Source organism: Chelonoidis abingdonii, chromosome 11 (genome assembly GCF_003597395.2).
Source record: "Chelonoidis abingdonii isolate Lonesome George chromosome 11, CheloAbing_2.0, whole genome shotgun sequence".
Classification (NCBI taxonomy): domain Eukaryota; kingdom Metazoa; phylum Chordata; order Testudines; family Testudinidae; genus Chelonoidis; species Chelonoidis abingdonii.
This window is the reverse complement of record NC_133779.1, coordinates 48,668,636-48,688,336: the sequence shown is the minus strand read 5'-3', so window position 1 is coordinate 48,688,336 and position 19,701 is coordinate 48,668,636. Positions and strand designations below refer to the sequence as shown.

General features: G+C 55.0%; 1 protein-coding gene across 1 annotated transcript in view; it reads right to left on the bottom strand.

The window, feature by feature from the left end:
* ARHGEF2 (Rho/Rac guanine nucleotide exchange factor 2) overlaps positions 1-19,273 on the bottom strand; it is a 116,299-nt gene extending 97,026 nt beyond the window's left edge. Inside the window, exons 1-5 of the mRNA XM_032792158.2 lie at positions 19,048-19,273; positions 10,064-10,376; positions 6,839-7,007; positions 4,042-4,150; positions 2,067-2,106 (exon numbers count right to left, since the gene is read on the bottom strand). Of these exons, the coding sequence (XP_032648049.1) occupies positions 2,067-2,106; positions 4,042-4,150; positions 6,839-7,007; positions 10,064-10,350 (605 nt within the window). The 5' untranslated portion in view covers positions 10,351-10,376; positions 19,048-19,273. The remainder of the gene's footprint in view (positions 1-2,066; positions 2,107-4,041; positions 4,151-6,838; positions 7,008-10,063; positions 10,377-19,047) is intronic.
* Positions 19,274-19,701: the final 428 nt, after the last annotated feature.

The window sequence follows — 19,701 nt, the reverse complement described above, 5'->3', positions numbered from 1 at the left end:
CAGGATCATGACGTCTGGGGGCCGCGATGCAGCAGCTGGACATGCTCGGGAAAGGATTTCAGAAATGAGGGAGCTCAAGAGGATGCTTGAGCAAACAAAATGAAATCGACAGCTTAAAGGGACACCCAGATGCATTAAACCATCCGTCATCCAGGACTCCCTCTCATCGGCGTTTGCTCCTGGAGTCCGCGGGGCCCAGATCCACAAGGTATTTAGGCTCCTAACTTCCACTGAAATCAGGAGCCTAAACACCTCTGTAGATCTGCAGGCTGGTAAATGTTCCCTTAGATCCTTTATTCAAGCAAATCTTTCAGCCACTTGTTATCTGCTTCTATGACTCTGTCCACACAAGGGAAACTTTCCGCCCATGGCAGTGTGATTTGTATCAGGAATCTCACGAATTGGGGCCCTACCAATTTCACGGCCGTGAAAAATGTGTCACAGATCATGAAATAATTCCTTCCCTGTGAAATCCGATCCCCCCCTTGCTGCTGGGAGTGTCCCTGCCGGGGGCACCTAACTGCTAGTCCTGGCCAGGCTGGGGAGGGTCAGGACTTGTCCTTCCACTGCATGGTCGCTCTTGGTGGGGAGAGTAGACACTCCTGCAGAGCCAACGCAGAAGTTCTCACCCTCACTTCTGCGCTGCAGTGGCCTCAGGGTGTCCATGCTTGGGCATTCTGCCCCACCCCCACGGCTCCCGCTGGAGCACAGGGTGCCCATTTTTCAGGGGGCCTCCAAATTGGCCGGGGTCCTTGGACACTGGCCAGGACTAGCAGCCATGGGCCCCCAGCTACGGCACATCCAGCAGCAGGGGTTGGGGACTGGCATCACCTCCACCTCCAGGAACCTCCTCCAGCTGCAGGAAGCTCTGCGGCTGCTGCCTTCAGAGCTGGGCTCCCTTTGTGATCCCCTCTATGATCCTCTTTTCACAGGGCTGCCCAGAGGATTCAGGGGGCCTGGGGCAAAGCAATTTTGGGGGCCCCCTTCCATAAAAAAATGTTGCAATACTAAAGAATACTATATTCTCATGGGGGACCCTGCAGGGCCCGGGGCAAATTGCCCCACTTGCCCCCCACCACTCTGGGCAACCTTGTCTTTTCAGTTGGGACCCTCAAAGTTACAACACCCTGAAATTTCAGAGGTAAACGTCTGAAATCGTGAAATTGACCAATTTTAAAACCCTCTGGCCATGAAATTCACCAAATGTACTGTGAAATTGGTAGGGCCCCTACTCATATTTGGTGTCTTTTCTTAAAGCCCCTGCTTCTAGAGTCATGGGATTAGGAGAGAATCTCAGCTGCTGCTTCTTTTTTTAAGCAAGTTTCTAGCTCTCACAGCTGCAAACAGAAGCTTGAAAATGTGAATCCCAAACCAGAAGGTAAATAAAAAGAACCTCAAGTTTACTGGTTTTATTTTTTTTTATCTCATGATTTGAGGGGCAGAAGGGACCTGACTCGTGATTCTTAAGCCACACTACTATTGTCTGCACCAATTCAGCAACAGCATGTGATGTGCTGGGAATCCAGGTTCTCATCCCATTTGAAGTATGGCATCCGTGAAACCTGCTCCATATGGTACTGGACTAACAGGGGTCCTTAGCCTGTTAACCCTTCGGGGCTTGGGGAGCAGCTTACTATTATTTGTATTATGGGAGCATCGAGAGGCAGCTGCTGAGATCAGAACTCCATCACACTAGGCACAGGACACAGACATAGTGAGAGACAGCCCCTGCCCTGAAAAACTTGCAAGCTAAATAGAAAAGAGAAACAACAACAGGCTCAGCAATGACGAAGCTCCTCTCATGAATAGGTCTTAAAGTCCTTTAACAGAAGAGGTCAGTATCATTAACCCCACTTTACCAGTGGGGAAACTAAGGCAGGGAGGGGACTTGCCCAAGGTCACACAAGGAGCCTATACCAGAGCCAGGGACAGAACCCAGACCGCCTGAGGCAACCGCCTCTGTCTTACCCACAGGACCATCCTCCTTCTCCAAGTACAACCCTCCACTGTACAGCTCCCAGCACCCAGACAGATCTTTATGACGAGCAAACGCCTCCAAGCCTTACCCATTGGCGAGCTCCGTCCCAGAAGTGAAGAGGGAGATTTCTGCAAAGGTGAAAACAAATAGATGGTAGGAAGCCATAGCCCAGCGAAGAGGTTCACAGCAAGATCAGCGTCCCATGGGCTACGCTAAACAAACCACTATGATACCGATCCAGCGCCCTCCAGGTTCCCAGCGATACCGCAAGGCTCGGGGTTAGGACCGGAAAACACAGCAGCGGTCTAGCAGAGCATCAGTTAACGTTGAGTCTTGCTACTACTCCAAGTGCTCTGAAATCCCCAAACTTACTCGGATTGTCTTGAAATTTACTGTGCCGCCTCGGAGGGGAGGGGTACGGCCCAGCTCCGGGGCTGTTTGAGTAAGGGGGTCTTGAGATACAGCCCTCTAGAACTAGCCATTTGCAAAATCGCCCTGCTCTGATCACCTTTTTTGTGCATCCCAAGGGCATGAATGAGAGGTTTAAGTTTCGCCTCTGTCCTCATGCTGGCAGGGCCGCAGGCCTCGCTGGGCAGCCCCACCTCGGGGCTAAAGTTTTGGGGGTGTTCCATTGATTTAGGAGGGAAATGGCAGCACAGCAGATGGCTCATGACAGAGATTCAGGGCCAGGCTGGTGCTCGAGGGCAAAAGCCAGTGGACGTCATCACACTGCAAAGTCACGGAAAGCTCCCTGCCGAAACCCGAGGCTGCGCCAGAGACGCACAGTGGGTTCAGGAAGGGGCGGCCCACAAGGCCGTGGTCACAAAGCCGAGGGCCTGGTGGTTTCCTCACACACACAGGAAACAGTCAGCGTGCTGGAGAGATCACTGAGCACCAGGGCCGCAGGACGGGACCCTCTCCAAGGGAAACGCTCTCGTCCTAGAGAGAAGTCGCTCCCCTCACAGGGGAGGGGGCACCAGTCAAAGGCTGATGGGCCCTTGCAGCCTGCTTGGGCTTGGCTTTGGGCTGGCTCTCTGCCCCCAGCAGAGTCTCCCACCTTAGCAAGGGGATCAGGTGGGAAGCTGACCCAGGTCGCTTTGATCTGGCTTCCTCCCATGGGGCAGGAGTTTGCCCTCCGCCCGGCAGTGGCTATCACCGGGCGGGCGAGGCGTTCCCAGCCTTCTAGCTGCACTCAATTGCTGGTGACAACACGGCCCAGTTCCTCTCCTCCCTGTCGGATGAAGGCGTGGCTAGGGGGCAGGCATAGGCACCATCTCTGGGGGTGCTCAGGGGCCCACGCACCCCTGGGACTGGCTACCAATCAGCTCTTCAGAGGTTGCCCCGCCCGTCAGCTGTCGAGCAGGGCTGCCGCGCCACTGCCCTCTCTCTGCCCCCTTCCCCCTATGTCTTTAAGGAAGGAAGGGGCAGAAAGGAGTGAGCAAGGGGGGGCGGGAGGCGCTCGGGGGTGGGGCCAGTGTGAAAGACTCACCAAAAGTCCTGTGGGCACAGGGCTAAGGAAGAAAAACCGGCTGGGATAGGGAAGGGTTTGTCCTAGGACTGCAGAGTGAGAGACACCCCCTGTTTCCAACCCTCCCCCCAAGAAGGGAGGCTCAGCCAGGAGGGAAATGTAACAGATCAAACGCCCTGGAGCAGGTCCTGGGGATTTCCTCTGGTCTCAGCTCTCTCCCTGGTGGCCAGTAGCTGGCACTGCTAGGGTGACCAGATGTCCCGATTTTATAGGGACAGTCCTGACTTTTTGGTCTTTTTCTTATATTGGCTCCTATTACCCCCCCGCCCCCATCCTGATTTTTCACACTTGCTGTCTGGTCTCCCTAGGCAGTGCCTGGTGGGGAACTTGGAGCATAGGGGGAAGAGGAGGAGGAGGTGGGAGGTACATGGGAGAACCTGGCCCGTGCACCTGGCCCATGCTCAGGGCTCTGCAGTGCTGCACGGCAGCAAGGGGCGCCCCGAGCCTCTCTGGATGTCTTCATACACACACACCCCCCGCCAGCACTTGGGGTTGCCTAGCAGAGGAGCCAGGTGGAGAAGCCTTCCCTACTCACCATCCACATCCGGGAAGTGGTCGATGCCGCTCAGGGAAACGCACTTGGAGAGGGCGCTGGAGGTGGGGTTCTGCCTGGTCTGATACGCCTGCAGACTCCTGGCATCTTCCTGGGGACAAGCGCAGGGATCGGTGCCAGGCAGCGCAGGGGTGCGGCTGCCCCTGCTGCACCAGGTGAGGGGGGTGGTTTGGGGCAACGGCTAAAAAAACACAGCGGTGTGCCCACTGCTTCCCACAGCACCCGCCCATGGGGGGGCAGGGTCCCCGCCATGCCCCCTCACCAGTGGAACGTGGGGCCATGAAGCCCTGGCTGGGACCCCTACCCACTGCTCCAAGGAGAGCTGGTTGGCGTTGCTGCAGGGAGGGGGTGAAGAATTTAACCTCTTCAGATGCTCTTGCTTAGTCAGATCACTTCACCCACCGCTAAAATGCAGCCACCTCTGGGGTGGAGCTCCACAGCACCAGCAGCAGCAAGAGAGCGAGAGGATTCAAGAAGCAGTCTGTACACCTCCACTGTCGGGGGCTCCCCTCCTGTTCTCCGTTGCCCAGCCTCGCCATTCCCCATTACACCAACCCCATGGCACCTACAGGTGTGGCCTCCATGGCAGGTCACACCTGAAATGCATGCTGTGGACTTTTCTCTGCCTGTGGTGCACCGAGGTTCTGTTGTTCGGAGTAGAAATTAGTCACCCTCCTTCCCGCACCTTTAGCTCTTTGCTTCTCTTCCCCCCTCCCCTCTTCCTGTCCGCTGGAAAGGAGGAGAGAGAATCCAATGCCAGGAGACCAGCAAGCATCCCAGAGATCAGCAGTACTCCAGCATGGGAACCTTTACCTGGCACTGGGCCTAAGGACCCCTGAGTTCCATTCCCAGGTCTGCCACTGGCCAACCCAGGGCAAGTCACTACTCTGCTCTGTGCCTCAGTTTCCCCTCCCACCTGTTTTCTGTTTAGGCTGTCAGCTCTTTGGAGCAGGGACTGTCTCTCACTAGTGTAAGTGAAGCACCTACTGCAGCAGGGGTCTGATCTAGGCCCTACCAAAAAATGCAGAGAATAGTTGTAGGTAGAATTGGCCCAGGCTGAAATTTATCCAGGAAACCAGGGGTTAAATACCCCCACCCCCATGTTTGTTAAAGCACCATGGGACCTGCATCTGGCCCCAGCGTGATCACAGCTGGAATCCTGGGCCCCCTTCTGGTGACCACAATTCCAGCAGGAGGCTGGCGAAGGTTCAGGAAAGAGGCACAAGCCTGACGAAAGGATCGGAGGATGCGTCCAAGAGGGGCACGCACAAGCAGCTCGATCTGTTTAGCATCACAAAGGGAAGGTGAAGAGGTGACTGGATCCCACCGGGAATTAACGGGCTGTTCGGTCTAGCAGAGGAAGGGCGAACATGAGCCAATGGCTGGAAGCTGAAGCTACACAGATCCAGACCAGAAACAAGGCGCAGATTTTTCACAGGGAAGGTAATTAACCCTCGGGGCAACTCCCCCGGGGCTGTAGTGGATTCTCCATCACTGGAGACTTTTCAATCAAGACTGGATGTTTTTCTCTGAAATCTGCACCATTTCAAAGAGGAATTAACCCAGGGAAGTCCTATGGCCTGGGTTATGCAGCAGGTCGGAGCCCGTGGGGGGGCGGGGGGGGCGCTCCCTGTGTGAATAGGGGAGAGGGGGCAATGGAGGGATAACGAGGGGAGCTACTGAGATGGGAGGTGCCCTGTGCTCCCCCCATGCTCTCAGTGACTGGGACCCTGTGCGCCAAAGCCTGCTCCCCTCTCCCGTCCTGTCCCCCCGGCCTGGGAGAGCCTGGAAGGAGGGACCAGGGAGTGTGATCCCACACACCACAGCAACTACTCCAGTTCCCCCTCGGTGTCCCACTCATCTCCTCCCCCGCCCCAGCACATGGAGGGGGGGAGAAAAGGGGGCAGGAAACATATCCAAGTCGCACTCTGGCAAAGCGGAACACACGGGCGAGTGGCGACGTAGAGATGCCCCATGGCAGGCCTCCACCATGAAGATTTCCATTGTGGGGACACTAGATTCCCCCTGGCCATGGTTCCGGGGAGGGCTGGAAAAATTTGTACTGTGGGGGTGCTGAGAACCACTGAACCAAATTGTTATCACTGTATATAATGGAGTTCGCTTCCAGCCAGGATATGCAGCAGCCCCCACAGCACCCCGGCCTGGTTCCCCCACCCCAGAGTCAGACGAGACAATCACAACGTCCTGTCTGGATCTATGACCTAGGAACAGAAGGACGAGCAGCCAGGCCGTGACTACACGTCTCACACGAGGCTCCGTACTTTGTTTTAACCCCACGGGCCTTCGCCAACGCTGCTGGCCGCTTCCCTTCCCCAGAAGAGAAAAATCACTTTTCGAGGCTAACGCGCCCCCGAACAGGAACTGTTCTGCCTTCCTCCTTCCACCGCGGGCCAACAAAGGGAGCCACAGAGTCATGGTGAAAACAGATGAGAACTGGAGCAGAGAGCGCTGGGCAGGGACAGGAGGGGTTGCCTGGCTGACTTAGCTCATTGAGGAGTCTGCTCTGAATTTCCTTCTACTCTCCCAGACTGCACTGCAGGGCCATCTCATTTTCTCTTCACCTCCCTACCAGACCAGATTCGGCCCCTATCAGGGCACTGATCCTGTGAGGTGCAGAGAACTCTCACTGAAGCCAATGGAAGCTGAGGACACTCAGCAGCTGGCAGGAGATAGTCAGCACCTTCCAGGATCTGGCCCTGCACCCCCTTCGGGCAAGTCCCCTGGGGCTCAAGGGAGGGAGGGGAGATGCAGCCTCTACCTGAGCCCGCTCCAGGTCCTCCTCCTCGTCCTGCGAGAGCAGGGACTCCAGCTCGTCGTTGCTGCGGATGATGGGGGCCCGGCGGGGGTCCCTGTGGTGTCGAGAGAAGTCGTCCAACTGCCCCGCCGCGGAGTCAAGCTCCTCAGAAGCCAGGCCCTTCAAACTCCCACTGGAACAGACGAGGGAGAGCCAGGCTGAGAACTCCGAGGCTGGGGCCCAGAAACCTGCTAGCTGCCTCCCCACCCCCAACCCTAAATCCAAACCAACGCTCACTGGGACTGCTTCATTCCCTCCACCGCAGCACAGGGCACCTCGCATGCCCCCCAGCTCCGCACTCAGTGCCAGGAGCCAGAACTCCCATTCTCCCCATCTGGTTCCGACAGCGACTCCCCTCCGAGACCAGGGGCAGGTCATGGCCCTGCTCTGTCCCTCAGGTTCCCCCTTTTACACAAGGGAAATAATGATGCCTTGCTGCCCCTGCAGCTAGGGATAATCCGTCCCCAAGAGGGATTTAGTCATAGATGCTTTGGCGGAGCAGGAGGTTTGTCTTGCCACTGGCTTCAAAATAAAAACTCTCTTTTTCAGGGAGGTCACAACCAGCTGCATCTTGGATCATGCTGCTCTTTCATTTCCCTTACCCATAAAGGGGTCCAACAACCCACCCGCCCCCCGACTTCCAGCAGAGGAAAGTTGAATCCTAATGCAAGTTTTGCAAACAGCATTGGATCCTCATAGCAACCCAGGGAAGCAGAAGCCAGGACAGAGCCCACATCTCCAACACGCAGGTCACTTGCCTTAACCACAGCTTCCCACCCCCTACCCAGCCCTTCCTAGCTCAGAGGCCAGTAGGGAAATTGAGATGGAAATCATTCCCACAGAGCACACCTTACTCACCACAGCCTGCTGAACATGGTGCCTGGATGAACCCCTCCCTTGCCCCCGTCGCAATCTCCCCTTCCCCCTACTCCCCTAATGCCGGCATGTCTCTAGAATCGGTCTTTGGATCTCAGAGCCCGACTTCCTGCTCCGGCCTCCACGCTGTTTGCAGAAGTGGGCTGGTCGTTGGGGGTTGGTTATTTTTCAAAGCTGCCTCTTTACAGAGGACAAAAAAGCCAATCATCAGCCTGAGCCGGCCACTCTCAGAAAGAGAAAAACCCAACGCTCCTCTCGGAGCAAAAGAGGCTTTGCTTCAACCAGACACACGAAGGGGCCGGGGGGTGGGCGTAGCAGCAGGGTGAGTCAGAGGGGCCAGCTCCCCCATCACGCAAGCAGGGGGCACGGCTTCTGCTACGGACACTGGGGCTTGGACCCTGCCATGCATGGCTTTATCAGGGAGCTGAAATACTGTGAAACAAAGGACCCAGTTCTCAGCGATGGCTTCTGTCTTTGCCACGGGCAGGTGGCTCACTGGGAGCGCAATTGCCTCAAACTACCAGCAGGGGGAGCCATCTGCCTACTTTGTGTCAGACCAGAACACAGGACCCGAAGGGAGCACTGGGTCCAGGCCCGGCTGTCACAGGCAGCCCCTCCGACCATCCCCTTCAGAAACGGATCTAGCACCTCCCAAAGCTAGTTAGGTTATTGCCTCAGCTACTGGGACGCTGTCCCAGACCCTCTGGCCTCCGACGGCTGGAAAACCTTATAATTCCCAGGTGAAATTTACAGCCACTTTATCCCCCTTTGTTCTCATGCCAACATTTGTCCTTTAGCTCGTCCCCCTCCCTGGGGTTCACCCCAATGTCTTCACAGAGTGCTGCCAGATCCCCTCGATCTCAGCCCTGGTTCTGCCACACTGAACAAGCCAGAGACTCTCCTCCTGTACGGTTTGCCCCCCCAGTCCCTGCGTGATCCCTTCTCAGCACTTGCCGTCATCTGCATTCGCCTCTCTCAAACTCGACTGGCCAGAATTGTAGGCAGGATGCCCGACAAGGTCTTACCAGCAGCTTGGCGCTAATACCTCCCTCTCCCTATTGGATGTCCTGGGATGACATTTGCCTTTTTCGAGGGAAAGGCCTGAACTGACCTGTTCAAATTCTAAACCTTGATCCCCTGGAGCACCAGTCTCCCATCCAAGCCCTGACCCAGGCTGACTCTGCTTCGCTAGCAAAAGCCAACAGGCTCCAAAGGCAAAGCAGGAGGTAAGCTTGTCAACCCAGGCAGGATGGAGCCCAGCATCTCGGCTCAAGTCGGGCCAGCTGCTGAAGCAACACTTGGTCAGTCGTCGCCATCAATCCCGGGGCCCGTTCGCTGGGCCAAGCTGCCGAGGGGCGATAAAAGGGAATCGAAGCCGCTGAACAAAGGCAGCCAAGATCAGAAACAACAGAGCTGCAGGCCCCCTCGGCGACCCTGGGATGAGAGCCCACATCCCCAACCCCATCGGAGGCCAGTCCAGGGGAGCCAGCCCCCAGGGAAGCCCCTGCAATAGGGGCCGATGGTTAATGGACAAGGGCTAGGACAGGAAGTGGGGAGGCAGCCACAGCATGACAGAGCCATGGGCTATTATTATGATTTGGATTGGAGTCCTAGCCACGAACCAGGGCCCCACTGTGCAAGGTGCTGCACAGACACAGAACACCTAGATCTGATCAGTTTTCCATCAGTAGATCGCAAAGCACTTTACAAAGGAGGCCAGTATCACTTCACAGCTGCAGAAGCTGAGGCCCGGAGAGGGGATGTGGTTTGCCCTGCAGCAGAGAGATGGGGAGCCCTCAGATTTTTATCCCAGCTGGCATCACTGCGTGCAAGCCACATGGTTTAAGCCTTTCAATGGTCTTGCCAAACTCTGTGTAGTTCTGTGGCAAGCAATTCTGCAGTTTAACATCCCCCTAAGTAGTATTGCTTGGCAGATAGTCACAGCACGCTGCAGCAGCCAGTTCCATGGGTTAATATCTCACAGGTCTGTGGCAGAAAGTTAACCGCCTGCCCTCAAAATATCCTTCAGAAACAAGATCCACAAGCCACACCCTTGCCCACATAACATTCTGCAATAGGTGTTAACACCTCATCTCCACCAGTAATACACCCTAGCAGCTAGACACATCCCAACCACCACCCTGCAGCGGCCAGTTCCAGGGGTTAATGCCCCATCCCCACCACCATTAATGTCAAGCAGCAAGCACATTTCTTAGGCTCTGAGTTTGGTGCCAAGATGACAGGCCTGGGGTGGGGGATCCAGGCTTCCAGGCCGTGGAAGGGAGAGAAGGTGCCATGGGCCAGGCTGGGTACCTCATTTGGTCGTAGTCCGGGTCGCTCTGCAGCTTCTTGCCCGGCTCCCAGCTGTGGCGCCGGTAGGAGTCCCGTCCACGGAAGGAGGCCCTCGACATACATGACCTCCGCAGCGGCACGCCGAGGAAATGGTCTTCCTCCTCCTCCTCCTCCGTCTCCCAATCAGGCTCCGGGTCGCCATCGGGGCAGGATCCCTGCTCCACAGCTGACATGCAGCGGCGTTTCTGGCCCCGGGCCCTGCACGGGGTGCCGTCGCAGGCTCCCGGGCATTGCTCGGGGCTGTTCATCCTCAAGTCACGGGGACAGACGGACGCTGGGGGTGGGGGGGGCAGACAGGACAAAGAGGTCAGGCCCAGGCTGAGTCAAGAAGCAATGTCACAGCGAGGAGGCTGGGGGTGGGTATGGAAGGGTAGGGGGTTCCTAATGGTGACTTGGGGTCACTCCCATCAGATGGCCGCCCGATGGGGCCTGTCAGCTCCAGCCTGATCACTAAGCAACCCAGTGAGCTCAGCTGGGCCCAGAGAGCCCCCTCCACACGGTTCCTGCACCCGTCCTCACGCCCAGCCCCACTCCTGTCTGGTTTCTGACCCCCTGGCTATGACTCCCACTCACCCCTTGACCCCTCAACCCTGACTCCAGCTTCACCCTGGGACCGGTGCCTGCTCCCTGCCCCTATGCTTGTCCTTACCCAAACTGCCCACATAGCCCCCAGGCAAGGTACCACTCCACCTACACCCCAGCAGAATACAGCTTCTATAGGAAACAAGTTGGTGAGTTCTCAGCTCTGCAAGCATCCGCAACCCCAAAGCCATCACCATAACTGGCACCGACCAGCCCCCTCACTGCCAGAGGACTGGACAGGCCTCCAGAGTCCGAGCTGGCCTCCTGCCCCTACTCAGGGTGGACCCTGGGGATTACGGTGACCAGATTATCGAAGGCCAGGACCCTGGGTGAGTCCTCACCCAGCAGGGGCCCATCACCCCCTCCCCGCTAGCCTTGTGTCAGAGCTGACCAAGTCCCCACCCCAGCCAGCCTGGGTGGTACCAGTGCCAGAGCCGCCGTCCAGGGCTCAGTGGCGTTGGTGGCACGGCTGATGGACACTGCTGCGCCTGCTCGACTTGGGTGTACAGGGAGGAGGGGCAGCATGGGGAACTACTGAGCATGAAAGAGGGACAACTCAGTTGCCCATTTTAAGGCCTCAATTTCTAGGCCAGAGCACAGCAAAAACCAGAACATGCTGGGACAGAAGCAGGCTTGCTGATCACGTCAGATCAGGGTGGGGGTACATCCACAGGGGGCAGCCTCTTGCCTGTCCTCCTATTGCCTGTGTAGCTGAGGACAAAAGTTTGATGGAAGTTCCCATCCTGCTCCATTCCCCCCCACCCCCCCGGCAATGCCAGACACACTGGATCTGGGAACTCTCCATTTTGCTGGTGTGTATTGCTTCCCCTCTCTCCCAGCCCCTAGTTCCATCTGCCTGTTCAAGCTGATAGGACCCACCTGGGCTAACTCCCGGGTGAGTCAGCCAATACAGTGCTGCGGCTCTATGCAGGATTGTAACACTAAGTTACAACCCAGCTGTCAAACTTTATCCTGCAATTGTTGGGGATGCTGATGGAAAACTGAGGCTCCTGGTTGCTAAGCTGGTTGCTACAGCTGATTCTGTGTCCCCTGACCAATCCATCCCCACACCGTCCCATCGTGCTCTCTTTATGAGCTCTTCCGTGAAAACAGCCGCCTTTCAAGTGGACATTAAAGTTTATTACAGCCATAAAGAGGAATGGCCCTTGTTGTCCATTTCCCCATGTTCCCTTCAACAGACCCATTCAGCAAGCACCTCGGAAACCACACCAGAGCATCCCCCAAGTGGCTCAGAGGGTGAAGCTGGGAGAAGACGAATCGGCCAAGAATCCGGGGCTCCAGCATCCGTGCTCCTCAATGGCTCTTGGCTGGGTTCCCCAAGACACAGCAGCTGGGCAGTGGCGGAGTGAAGAGACCTTGATTCCCAGCCACCCCTTGCCAAGCGCTAAGGGAAAACAAGTCTCTGCCCATCCCCAAACGGCAAAGCAATTAGCCAAGCACCTGTGGGTTGTACTCACTCCGCCTCACCGCAGTATCCGAGCACCTCGCCACCTGTTACGTATTTATCCTCACAACCCTCCTGGGACACAGCCCCATTGTACAGCTGGGGAAACTGAGGCTCCATGAGGCTAAGTGAGCGACTCCCAGTCACATGGGGGGCTGCAGTAGAGCAGGATTTGAACCACTAGCCCAGCGACCCTCTCCAGAGGGCTCACAGCAGAGCTGGGAACTCCCCAGGGGTATGACACACATTCCTCCCTGCCTCATGCAATCGCTCCATCCCATCTCTCTCCTTCTGACCGCAAGAGATGACGGATGGTTTAATGAGTCTGTAGCCGCACCAGGTATTTCCTGCCCAAGACTTCGCCACTCGGCACTTCATGGACATGACAGGGACAGAACTCAGCTCTTCTTGAGCTGACAACAGCAGGCCCGCTGCCCCTTCCTGAGCTAAAGGAGAACTGGTGGGTCAGCAGTATAGGGCTTAGGACACACAGAGCTGAGCAGGTCCCATTCCAGGTATGGCTGCGGTGGCGACTCACCCCCCCTTAACTGCTCGTTGCAGCGCCTCCCCCAGCCGGGGAGTTTGAATGGGCGGCCTGAGCAGAAGCCCCCTGGGGGTCTTTCCATTGACTTCAGGTTTGGATCAGGCCCTTCAAGGCGTGGACCAGCTCAAGGGGCTGAATTCCTCTGGCTAGGTCCCTCCCTTCTTAGGCAGATGTGGGGGCTCCAGGTGGATACATGGCTCAACAGGCAGCCGCCCTGCTGGCCAACCTGAGCAGCAGCCAGGGCTGTAAGTCACCTATGGATCATCCTAAAGGTCCCTCTTTCAGGCCTGTTTGCTACAGCGCAGGAGAGCGCACGTGAGAGTGCACACCCCTCGCCAGGGAGCACACACCGCTGCCGGGCCTAGCGTGGCCTTGGAGCAGACCCTGGAAGGGGGAGGTGCCCGTTCACGCCCTGGGCCTTTTGCCTAGGAGCTGGGAGGATGGCACAAGACGGGCACAAGTGTGTGTGGAGTTATCGGCCCTGGATATTCCAGCACGCTAAGAGGAAAGCAAAAAAAAAAAAAAAAAAATCTCCCCAAGCCAAGTGCCCCACTCTCATCTCACCACCTGAGTTACTCATTAAACAGCAAAGAATTTCTGAAGTTAAAGAGGAGCCGGCCCCACCCCCTCTGCCCCTAGACACACCCTCCATGCCTGGGTAGCGAGTTAAATGGACGTGTGTGTGTGTGTGTGTGTAAAAACGGACAAGTTGTGGGTGGGTGGGTGTGCATGTGCACCTCTCCTTGCAAAGACCACGCCACTCAGGGGTCTCTAATAAGCTCCCTAGACAAGAGGGTTCATTCCTGGAATCCAGCCTCTGTCTCGTTCCATCCATCTCTTGTCTCATGTCTCAGACTGTGAGCTCCTTGGGGCAGGGGCCATCTTTCTGCAGCATCCAGCCCTGTGGGGTCCTGGTTCAGGACAAGAGCGCCTAGGTGCTCCTGCAATACCAACAGCAACAACTCGGGCCTTTGCTGTTCGACCCTCTGACCATTTTCTTTGGGGAGACCCGAGGACAGGGGGCCCAGCCTGGGAGTCTTCCCATCATGCAACATATGCGCCACCAGCATTTATTGCGCCTTCTTCCGGCACCACTGTCCTGTGCCGGCAGCAGCATAGCTCCTCTAACAAGCGGGAGCAGGCATCTGATGCCAGTCCTGGGACAGAGGGGGTCCAGCAGCCTGCCAGGCAATTCCTTCTGCCAGGAATCTCAGCTCACCACCAATGCCTGGTTCCTATCATTGGGTCAGGTGGGTGGAAAGCTGCCCACTTCTAGCCCCTGGTTAAAGAAAACCCGAAGCAGCGGAGCTGTAGGAAAGATCTATATGGAGACGGCAGAGGGCTCAGCATTACACGCTGAGGGGCTTGTGTTTGTCTTGAGCAGCCTGGCTCCCCAGTTTGCACTACTCTGCCCTCTGTGTCACACAAAATGAGACCCCTCCTGTAATGCAACCCTCTTTCTCCAGTCTCATTCACCACACTGTGGCTGGGAGTTTCCCAAGGAGGCTAAGGTACCTAAATCCAATTTAACTGGGGCTCCTAAATCCCTTAGGCTCCTTTGCAAACCCCAGCTGAAGGACCCAAACTAAAAATCACACAGGAAGTTTGTGGCAGAAGCAAGAATAGAACTTGTGTCTCCCCACACCTAGGCCTGTGCTTTAACCATCAAACCATCCGCCTGGTCTGCTAGTCTCTGTCCCTCCCCTGATGTGATGCATTTCCTGTGTAAAGATGCCACAGCATCCAAGGCAGCTCACTGCTGGACTGAGATCCAGATCCAACGAGCAATCGCGGTCCCCTTACAGCTCACCTGGCATTTCTGACACCGGCAGAAAACATGAAACATAGATGGGGAATCACAGTAGGCAGGGAGTGTAGTTAATACCTAACAGCAAAGAGGGGAATTCAGCATTTAGAAAGCAAGCTAGAGCTGCCGTTTAGCAATCATTCGGGCTGAAGTTACACTGAAGGTCAGTGTGGTTCAGTGGTTAGAGCTGGCTACGCCTGGGTTTTTTATACCAACTCACTGTCTGGCCTGGATCAAGTCACTGTGCGTCAGTTTCCCCTGCCGTAGAACAGGGCTTAATGCCTTTTAGAGGAAGGAGGGAGCAGTGGTTAGGGCACTAGCCTGGGACTTGAGACACCCAAGTTCAATTCACTGCTCTGCCATGGAATTCCAGTGCAACCTCAGGTGAGTCATCACTTCTCAGGGCCTTGTTTTACAATCATGCAAAGTGAGAGAGTAAATTGGACATAGCCAGCAAAAGGACTTTGGAGTAATGAAATTTACACCATTTCTAGAGGAAATCCAGCAGTCCAGGAGCACCAGCCACACAGGCTTGGTTCCAAATCCCAACAACCTAAAAGCATTTACAAAACCTCAAACCGATTTGACTGTATCCACCCCGGAAGCAGTTTGATTGCTCCCCCACCATTGTCTGCAACCCAAATGCTGCCAGGCAGGCAGCACTGAAAGTGAAACTGACCATAAACAGAAGAGAGATTCACTTCATTGACTTCCAGGAGAGAAATGCAAAGATCAGCCACAGAACTTCAAGGATGGGCCCCAAAAGTCATAGTCCCAGAGGGTTAGAAGGGTCCGCAAAGGTCATCTAGTCTAATCCCTGCCAAGATGCAGGATTTGTTGTGTCTAAACTACCCAAGACAGAGGGATATCCAGCCTCCCAATTTTGATCCAGTTTACTTTCCCAGTCTTCAGCTGCTGGTAATCAGCAGAGCCCTGCTGAAATTAGCGGAGCTGTGCTGACTTATACCAGCTGATGATCTGGCCCTTAAAATGCTAACAGGAGGGCAGGGACTATATTTTTGTTCTGCATTTGTACAGCCCCGGGCACCATGGGGTCCTGGTTCATGGTGAAGGCTCCTAGATGCTATAGTAACTTACACAATAATAATAATCCGATGCCTTATTAGCTAAGTACAGAGATTGGATTAGCCTATGACTGCTGCCATTTCTGCAGGGCTTGATTATCTAGCAACACACCTGGGAAGGCTCGGACCAAGAAGTGGCTTTAATGATTCCTGGCCACTGCATGAAATTTGTAAGTTGCAGAGGGACCGTCATAAAGGCCTGCTCAGACATTCTTTTCCTTTGATTTTGCACTCAAATGCTCTTACCGAGAGACTGTTGACTCACAGGTCAACACGGGGTCATGGTGCTAAAAGCAAAAAGCGTCCAGACAGTGACCTGCCTTCAGTGCAGAGGCGGTGAGTCAGAATGAAGAAAAAGAGGCCCAGCCCCGGTGTTATTTGAAAAGCTCAGGTGGTGCTTTGAGGAGTCCATGAGACCTATTCCACTGGCTGCTGCCAGAGCTCCTAGGCTTACCTGGCTGCCAGTTTGAGAGCCCAGACTTTTCAGGCGCAATCACGAAAGCGATGCTATTAAAAGAGGAAGGGCCCGTTTTTCCCCTCTCGCTACCATCAGCTGCATTTGCGAGAGAGAATTGTCCTACCAGCCCCACGAGATCTGAAATGTCACCTCTGCTCTTTCCATTATTATTACTGTGATAATGCAGCGTAGATACCACAGCTAAGACGGTGCTGAGTGCTGCACTGACGCACAGCAGGAGACAGTCCCTGCCCTGAAGAGCTTATATAGACAATACAAAGGAAGCAACGTTATCAAAATAAATAAATAATCCCATTTTACAGATGGGGACTTGAGGCCCAGGAAAATTAAAGGGGTCTCTATTTGCTGGCTGCTGCAGTCTCACTGTTCCAGGACTGGGGTATGTCAGCTCAAGCTGCAATCATAGCCACTGATTGGGGTCTAGACATACCCTAAGTGACATGCCCATGGTCCTACAGGGAGTCTGTGGCACAGCTAAGAATTGAACCGAGATCTCCTGAATCCCAGGCTATCACCTTTAGCCACAAGGCCACTCATCCTCTCTGAGTTACTCTCTTATTTATAATAAATACTTTGCCTTTCTCTTTACTGTATCTTCTCAAGGCACTTAACAAGCGATAAGAATGGCAGCCTCAGGGGATGTGTAATACTTCCTGCCCCTGCCGCCCTCCCCCCCCCCCATCAGTATCACCAGCAGGAAAAGTTCTGCAAATTAGAACCAGAGACACCCGTTCTGTGAATGATGCGGGAGGCAGAACGGAATCCAGCTCACTCTCCCCCAGCTGTAACACCACCACCACACTCAGCCCTAGGCTCCTTCACCCGCCCAGCTGTGGGGTGACCCTTCATTAGCTCAGACCCCGGCATGTCTCTTTGGGAGCAGCATTAATGCAGCCGACGGGTGGGGTCTATCCTCTGGCCCAGACAAGGCCTCAGCTAGGAAAGGTGCTGCAGGAGAACTAGGTATTATATATTGTTGCCCTGAGCCCAGTGGGAAGATGATGGCTCTCTGTAACTGCAGGTCACGCTGGTGGCTTTGTGGAGGAGAGGGCTGTGAACAGTCAGGTCACCACAAATCTCCCTCCCCGACAATTTGTGCATCCACATGTGTCTGCATATTTACCACCTCCTCTGCACCCCGACTTTAGACCTGCCCCTCCTGGGATGCAGTAGGTACAAGGAGTGATTGGGATTGTGGGTTCTGAGTGTCCTTGCTACAAAGCCCTGCCTGAATGACTGTGTCCTCACTGGTTCTGCGTCCCCCCCCATCCCCCCTGTATCTGTCGCTAGGACTTCTGGGTCGCTAGGATGTTCCATGGTTCTTTGTGTTGCAGAGAACCGAGATGCTCCAGGATTCTTTCCCAGCAAATTGTGGGATAACTTGTCTGTCCTTCCGGCCACACAGGGTTGTAGCTGTGGAAAGGCGTTGGAGAACTATCAGCATGCAAGGGGTTTAGCCTGCATCTACACTAGAGAGATCTCTCTCACCCCCTCTCAGCCAGGCCAGTAAGCTCAGGTTGAAAGTCGAACCAAACTCAGGTCAGAGGGTTGTGTGTGTGGCCGGGTTGGGGGTTAGGAGGAACACCCAGGTAGGAGTCCAGACCAATTCTGCAGTGAAGACATACCCTCAATATGGGTCACGGCTAGGGCCCTATAAAATTCATGGTCTCTTTTGGTCAATTTCACAGTCATAGGATTTTAAAAATCGTAAATTTCATGATTTCAGCTATTTAAATCTGAAATTTCAGGGTGTTGTAATTTTAGGGATCCTGACCAATAAAGGAGTTGGGGGGAGGGGTCGCAAAGTAATGGGGTGGGTGGGGGTTGAAGTACAGCTGCCCTTCTGTGCTGCTGCTGGCGGTGGCGCTGCCTTCAGAGTTGGGCAGCTGGAGAGTGGCGGCTGCAGGCTGGGAGCCCAGCTCTGCAGGCAGAGCCGCCACCAGCAGCAGCATAGAAGTAAGGATGGCCTGGTATGGCATTGCCACCCTTACTTCTGCGCTGCTGCCTGCAGAGCTGGATCCTCAGTCAACAGCTGCTACTCTCCAGCCATCCAGCTCTGCAGGCAGCAGTGCAGAAGTAAGGGAGGCATAGGATGGTATTGTCACCCTTCTGCGCTGCTGCTAGGGGAGCACTGCCTTCAGAGCCGGATGCCTGGCCAGAAGCTGCCGCTCTCTGACCAGCCAGCTCTGAAGGCAGCACAGAAGTAAAGGTGGCAATACTGCAACCCCCCCTAAAAAAACCTTGTGACCCACTCCCCGCAACTCCCTTTTGGGACGGGAGCCCCAATTTGAGAAACACTGGTCTCCTGCATGAAATCTGTATAATATAAGGTAAAAGCACATAAAAGACCAGATTTCACAGAGGGAGACTGGATTCCACGGTCTGTGATGCATTTTTCATGGCCGTGAGTTTGGTAGAGCCCTAGTCATGGCCCTATCTGCCCATAGAAGATAACAGACTACTACTGCTGCCAACTGCCAGAGTTACTCCTTTAGCTCAAGTACCAGACAGTTGTGCTGCAGATCCTTGGTCACACCCTGCTGATGACCCACGTAGGGTGGGAGGTTAATGACATTGCAATGTTAGGAGCCCTAGTATGGATGGGCCCTTGGTTAGAATACTATGATTACAGTAGCACCTAGAGGCCTCAACATGCTACATGCTGCACCAGACACACAGTGAGAGACCGTGCCCTGCCTGGAACAGCTCACAATCTAAAACAGACAAAGGGCAGGAGGGAAACTGAGGCACAGAGAGGGGAAGGGACTTGCCCAAGGTCACCCAGCAGGCCAGTGGCAGAGACAGGCATAGAACCCAGAAGTCCTGAGGCTCAGCTCAGTGCACGCTCCACCAGATCATGCTGCCCATCCTACAACCATCTTTAACACCATGCCTATTAGCCCTGCTCAGTCACCGACCAAACCCTGCGTTTTCCTCCGTGTGTGATGAGCCCCATTCTTCTGTTCTAGCTGCCACAGACTCACCCTCTTCACCTGCTCCAGTCTCTGACTGCACTGACACCTTCCACGCTTGTGGCCAGCCGGCGGCGTCCTCTTTCTCCCCAACATACAAACTTCCTCGCTACCGCCCCGGGGAAAATGGGATGAGCTCAGCTGCTTTCCTGTTTTCGAGTGCCCAGGCACAGTCAGCTGACAAGAACTTTCTTCCCCTTCGGCCCATTATCTGCTGTCAGATCTTTGCTGAATTGTCCTAGGGCCAGTTACCAATTTTCCATATATACCGACGGAGAAAAAAAATGGGAGAGGAGCATGAGCTAGTGGTTAGAAGAGGGGACAGGGAGCCTGGGATCCATTTCCCAACTCTGGGAGGGGAGTGGTGTCTAGTGGTTAAAGCTGGGACACTGGGAATCAGGACTCCTGGGTTCCATCCCAACTCCAGAAGGGAAGCGTGGCCTCTCTAGGGATTAGAACAAAGGGGGCAGGACTCCTGACAAATTTAGTTCTCTTTTCACAGCAAGGTAGTGTGATAGCAGAGGGGACTGGGAGATGCCTGGGTTCTATCCCCAGCTCTGGGAAGAGGGTGTTGTCTAGTGGTTAGAGCAGGGACCGAGCACTAGGATGGCTGGGTTCTATTCCTAGCTCTGATACCAATTTACTATGTAATGTTGGGCAAATCTG